The 6,623-nt window shown below is 38.4% G+C and overlaps 1 protein-coding gene across 1 annotated transcript in view; it reads left to right on the top strand.

Moving 5' to 3' along the window:
* Positions 1–3,037: 3,037 nt before the first annotated feature.
* LOC131239106 (uncharacterized) overlaps positions 3,038–6,623 on the top strand; it is a 51,129-nt gene continuing 47,543 nt past the window's right edge. Inside the window, exons 1-2 of the mRNA XM_058236664.1 lie at positions 3,038–3,344; positions 3,442–3,550. Coding sequence (XP_058092647.1) covers positions 3,307–3,344; positions 3,442–3,550 — 147 coding nt within the window. The 5' untranslated portion in view covers positions 3,038–3,306. The remainder of the gene's footprint in view (positions 3,345–3,441; positions 3,551–6,623) is intronic.

The raw sequence follows: 6,623 nt of genomic DNA, 5'->3' as shown, positions 1-6,623 counted from the left end.
GAGACATCCAAATCTCAATTGGACCACATAATATGAAAACAGTTATGATTGAATGCCTACCATTAAAAACTTCCTAGGACCCACTATAGTGTTTATTTTTCATCCAATCTAATCCGGTTGCACAAACCTGATGAAGGAAAACAAAAATATCAGCTTCATCCAAAAATTTTATGGCCCTGAGATGTTTTTAATAGTAAGAGTCCAAAATTTTCCTATGGTGTGGTCCACAAGAGATTTGGATATGCCTCTCTTTGGGAATCATGTCCTGAAATTATCTCAAAAAGAATAGATGGATGACATGGATGAAACGCATACATTATGATGGCATTGTAAAGGCAATACTAAGTTGGCTGATTTTCACAGTGCATGGTGCACTTCGACTCGAAAAAAATAATAAATATCATTTACACATTGCGACCTATAAAAAAACCTTCGTCTACGTAAAGGACTCTGGATGTGGGCATAACCAATGATTAACCCATGTCAAACTACTAACACGTGGAGTTGTATAATAGGTCGCAACTATTTATGAGTCCAAATTGATCATTTCAACTTCAACAAATGCAAGGAGTGACTATCAATACCTTTCTTTGGCCGCTGCTTGAAATTTTTATAAATGGGAGAAAGATTAGAGAACTTTAGACCTTTACCAACTCAACAAACACCACTTTATAACACAATGTTGTTGATCTTAATTTAACCCTTAGCTTAGCTCTCGGTCTAATTCAATATATCTATGCTGCAGCGTTAGACTGACTTAGTTTACCTTGTAGTGTAATGCTCTTTATTCGCTCCTACATCACCAAACCAATCAAGAGTTTTTATTTTTAAAGCTTATTTAGTTCATGGACTACCATAGTAATATGGTGAAAAACTCACATTATTACATCTCACATGTGATTGGAAATTGACAATTGTAAAATCACTGTAATCCTTTGAAATAACCACAAGACATAGATTAGTGAAAAGTGTGTTTATGTGGATGGTTTCATGAGTCTTGCCATGATGCATGTATTATATGTACATTGTCCATCCATCTCACATGGTCATTTATGGAATGAGACAAAAAATTAGGCAAATCTAAAGTAGAAATGGACCACATCACAACTAGCAGTGAGGAGTGAGCACTTGCAATGTTGTTCACTTGAGCTTTTGATCTTCCTTATATTTTTGGGACATGCCCAAAAATGATATTGTGAAATGAATTGACGGTGTGAATATAACATGTATTAGCGAAATAATATCCAAGCGTATCCATCCAAGGAAAGTACTTTACATTAAGAAAGCAAAGTGGAATAAGAGTATTGTGTGCGGCCTGTTTTACTTCCAACTATTATAGTAATGATAATCATTATTCATTTACCACACATTACAACATATTATTGCTATAATCGGTGAACCAAATATGCTTTAAGTGTAAATCTATTTATTTACGCCTAAGTTGCTAGATCAAAGAAGACATTAACTTTAAGACTTCACCATCTACATCACAATCATTAAATTGACAAGGATTTTCTCTTTTTATTTGCAAGTGTTTTATCTTTGATGAATACTTATGTTTTTTTTATATTTCATATTGTATTAACTGATAATCTTTATTATTACGGTGAGAAAAGAGTCACTTCGATTGAAAGATTAAATAAATTCATTAGAAGCATGAACCATCTCTTTTGCAAAATTGTTTAAATATATTATGAGTGATTGAATAGACAACCAAATTGCTAAATTATTGATTATAGACAACCATTATTAGTTTTTATGTTTATCCCAACACTTGGAATCAAAAGTGTTCCGTTCAAATTAAGTTGTATCAAAATTTGACATTCCCAACATCACGAATATGTTACTGGTGACAATATTTTAAGCCAAACAACAATGTCAAATGATAACTCACTATGACAAGTGTGATATGAATCCATTGCTCTACAAATTCCCATATATCATCCCATTCCCTATGCAGACTCAGATTTTTTTACCAAGCTTGGCGTAGGCATAGCATTACAAAATTGGATTGCACCACATGTCATTACTAGACATGGGGCACTCAAAGCATGATTGAAAAGGGACATGAATTGAACATTACATGCCTCGTTGAGTTCAAAACAAGCACAATGTGGTAGAATTTAAATTGATGATACTACTTAATAGAGATGGGGCTACTCAAAGAACACTTGAAAGAGGGGCTTTGATTGGACGGTAGACATATAGGATATCAATGTGCTGAACTTGGCTTTAAAAGAAAAATCAGAATTTTAAATAAGGCTTCCAGAACAAAACAAGCACAATATGGTAGAATTTAAATTGATGATACTACTTAATAGAGATGGAGCCACTCAAAGAACACCTAAAAGAAATTTAAATTGATAATACTACTTAATAAAGATGGGGCTACTCAAAGAACACTTGAAAGAGGGGATTTGGTTGGACAATAGACATATAGCATATCAATGTGCTGAACTTGGCCTTAAAAAAAAATCAGAATTTTAAACAAGGCTTCAGGAATATAGAGCTAGAGAGCCACCCAGCCAAGGCTTGATAGCTCCACCCCTAAGTGTTTGAGTATATATCTTCAACTGAACAACTTTAAAGTACTTTGTGCGTGGCTCAGCCGGCCAAAGGAATCCCACCGTGCTGCCTTGCTATGCCTGCGCTTCATGCAGGCACTCTGCTGTGCATGGTTGGGTGTAAACAGGCCGTACTCAATCTAGGTCGGTTTGAAAGTTGCTTTGCTAAGTACTTAGTAGCCGATCAAATTCCGCATCACAAGCAAAAGCAATCTGAATCGTTGACATCTAGTCCATCAAGACTGTGGGGCCCAGCTAGGATGGAACGCATTAGGAAAATCAGGCTCATCAGAAGTATACGACTTCAACCGATGAACTTGGGCTAATGATACCTTCATTATTCTCCACCTTAATGGGTATGATTTTCAACACACAATCGAACGGTCCATATTAAACCATAGAAAGCAATGCAAGCAACGTGTACGGTGGATGAGTCACAACCATCTAACAAATAGAAAAGAGAACGCACGTAGCATGAGGTTGGCTGAGAGTAAGAGTACTCTCGCTCTCAAAAGCGAAGAAGACGAAGAGCAGAGTCTTCTTTAGAAACAAAAATATCCCGATGCTCTTATTTTTCCGGCCTTTCCTCCTCTATTCTCTTCTACTCTTCCGATTGCTTGATTTTTTTCATGCAATCGCGCTCAGCCGCTACCGACCGTGAAAAAGACCTCGGCGCTGCGCCGAAGCCGTCTTCCGAGAAAGGAAAACCTTGCATTCCTTAAGCCAAGCCAAAGCCGGCTTCATGAAGCCGCAGCCGTTATACCCCACCATCAATCCCAAGTCTCTCTCTGATTCTTCTTCTTCTTCTTCTTCTTTGGTTTGAGCTTTTCCATCTCATCCGTCTCTCACTCTGTCCTCTTCGACGGTTTCCGTACAGGATCCATATGTTTTCCGGCAGCTCTTCGCGCCAGGACCCGGAAGTCATCGATCTCACGCCGTCGCCGGGCCTGCAAGGATCCAGCCGACAGAAACGCAAGCAGAATCAAGTAAGGGCGGAGAAATTTTTTCTTCTTTTTCCCCCTTTTGTTCTTCTTGTTTTCTTCGTTTCTTTTTAAATATTCAATCGACTGAATTGCTAATCTTTGTTGCCCTTGGTAATCATATTGGATGTCGTCCAATTAGGGATTTTTGACGGTCGCAATTACAATTAGTAAAAGAATATATATATATATATACTTTTAATAATTGTATGTTGATGGTTGATTGTCAATCGATGACGTTAGAGCCATTGCAGGTGAAATTGCCGATTGGTAAAATGCAATTTCCTGAGAGAACTAAGGGTGTGTTTGGATGCACTATTAAATTGACTTGCAATATTGGTTAAACGAAGTGGAAATGACCAAATTGTGATATCTTCCACCCCCACTCACTTCGAGGTCTTTTTCTCCAAATTGCAATTGGGGTACATCCAATTTTGGGTTAAAAAGAACTTAGCTGCAGTGTTAGTGATGCTGCCTCACTATGAATACCAGGAGCCATCTTATTCTTTGGTCTTTATCATTTCGTTGTCTCGACTGTTTTTCTTTTGCAATATATTTAACTCATGCATTGATGCAGGAGCTTTCCAACCACATACGCCATCCTCCCTTGTTTTGACTAGATTTGGGACTTCTGTAAATTCTTGTTTTTTGAGGCTATTTCGATAATTTTCCTTTGATTGTTAGTTGTCAGTTGCGGAGATAAAATTTTTTTAGAGTTAGTTTTGATTAATTGAGGGCTAGTTGTGATTAGCATACTAATCATTAGAAGGACTCACCTTCCACTAATAGCAAATTGGATAAGTCCTTGGAAAAGATGCACACATCTTTTCTAAGGGTGAAGGCCTCTGTTTTAGTGATGCCTCCTTTGCCAATAGGGCTGGAGGAAGAAAATTTAATCTCTAATCTTGAAATGCTCATTTCTGTTTTTTTTTTTGGAGAAGCGACGAAGTATTATAAAACGAGAAAAGGGTTACAAAAGAGGGGGATTGACCTGCTGAGATAGCGGGCCAAAACACCTATGAAAATGAGAACGAAAACAAATTACAACTACTTAAATGCAGAACATGGGAGGCCCATTCCACTATAAGAAAATGGACTCTCTTGATAAGATACCCTATAGCATGGGATTCCCCTTTGAAGCATCTCCCATTACGTTCTTCCCAAACCGCCCACCACACTGCCGCTAGGGACATTTTCCAAACCAAAATTTTCTGCTTACCAAAATCTGCACCATGCCAGGCTTTAGGCAAGCAGCTAGAAGAACAGGGGAGAACCCATGGGATATTGAACCAAGAAAAAACCACTGACCAAATCTGATGAATAAGGGGCAGTGGATGAAAAGATGGTTCACTGATTTTGCTTCCGCCATGTAGCAAAGACAGATGTTAGGAATGCACATACCTCTTTTTCTTAAATTGTTTACTGTCAGCACCTTCCTGATACTAATGAGCCAGCTGAAGACCGCGATCTTTGGAGGAAGCCTGTATTTCTACAGTTGTTCAGACAAGGGATCTGCCGAGCGGAGGGAGATGTTGTATATACGGTTGTATAGAGATTTGACCGAGAAAATGCTCATTTCTGAATAAGCTATCAATCCCACTAGGCTGGAGAAAGAGAACACCTATACCACCTTAACATTCTTTAATATTTGTTAGAGGTATGTTTTGCCATCTTTCGGTTTTTATCAACTCTATAAAACCAATGCTGTTTTCTTTCTATATAATGATTTTAAGATGTGTCTCCTTTGTGATTTAAGAAGTTTAGATTTTATGGAGATACCATTCATCTTGGATTACTAGACGAGCTCATTATCATCATTGCCTTGTAATGCAACTTGATCAAGGAAGATGCTAATTGTACCGGATTGGATTTAACCACCCGCCCCCACACACACCCACACACACACACACACCCCACCACCACCACCACCACCAACAACAACAACAAGGCCTTACAATCCAATCTAAATAAGAAAGCACAACAACAACAGGTCCTTACAATCTGATCTAAATAAGAAAGCACTTAAATAAGAAAATTCTAACATAACTTCTTGCCTAATATAAAGATATGAAAGAAAAAGAAAAATTCTTAATATTGAGATTTGAAAGAAAAGGAAAGTAGAGATATTTCCTAGTGTAGAGATTTGAAAGAAAACGAAAGTAGAGAATCTAGAGATATTTTCTAATGTAGAGATTTAAGTGAAAAGGAAAGTAGGGGTGGGCTTCAAAGGGAATGTGGACATTTTCTCGTGCACTCATGCGGAGTGTGTATGTGTGGGATGTAGGGCGATTGCATTGTCTTGTCCCCACTAGTCGGGATCAGCTCTCAACACTGCCTGGTAGCAATGCACTGACCAATCCCTAGCTTGGGTAAGGGAGGGTTGGCGTCAACCAGTCAAAAGAACTCACCTGTAAGATGCCTCTTGACGAAAGTTGTTCTCCCTGCTCCTCCAAAAGTTGAAAAAACATAAACTGAAAATAAAAAAGAAAAGAGGGAGTGAAAACGCAGCAGAGAGAAGCTACAACTCCCCAGACACCAACAACTAATGTCTGTTTATTTTTAAGACAGCCCTCAAAGCCCCTCGTCAAAATGTCTGTATCCAATTAGCATCAAGAATTTGAACGAAAGATAAACAAATCTCCAAGGGAAAGACACACTATTTAGCCATGATATTGCATTCCGTGAGTCACATTCAAACACAATTGAACCGGGAGTGAACTCGACTGCCAATTTGCAAACTTGGAGGAGAGCTGCAGCTTCAGCATAATTTGAGTCTTTGATATCAATGGGCTGCAAGAGATCTGGTAGAATTCTACCACTGCAGTCATGAATAAGACCCCGAACACCCACCTGGCCTGGGTTTCTCCAAGAACAGCCATCAAAATTCTGTTCATGCAGTAGGATGCTTCCAAGAGACTGACTTCTTCATGACACAATCTCCCCTAATATCTAATGATGACCTCTTTCGAAGATGATTTAAGTAGGGTGTAAGAGATACACCTGAAACTTGACTGTACTCTAGCCCAGCCCACTGTCATACTAAAGATTTCCTTAAACTAGCAAGCATGGAAAATGGATT

Source organism: Magnolia sinica, chromosome 3 (genome assembly GCF_029962835.1).
Source record: "Magnolia sinica isolate HGM2019 chromosome 3, MsV1, whole genome shotgun sequence".
Lineage (NCBI taxonomy): Eukaryota > Viridiplantae > Streptophyta > Magnoliopsida > Magnoliales > Magnoliaceae > Magnolia > Magnolia sinica.
The sequence above is the reverse complement of the archived record's forward strand: the minus strand, read 5'-3'. Positions and strand labels throughout refer to the sequence as shown.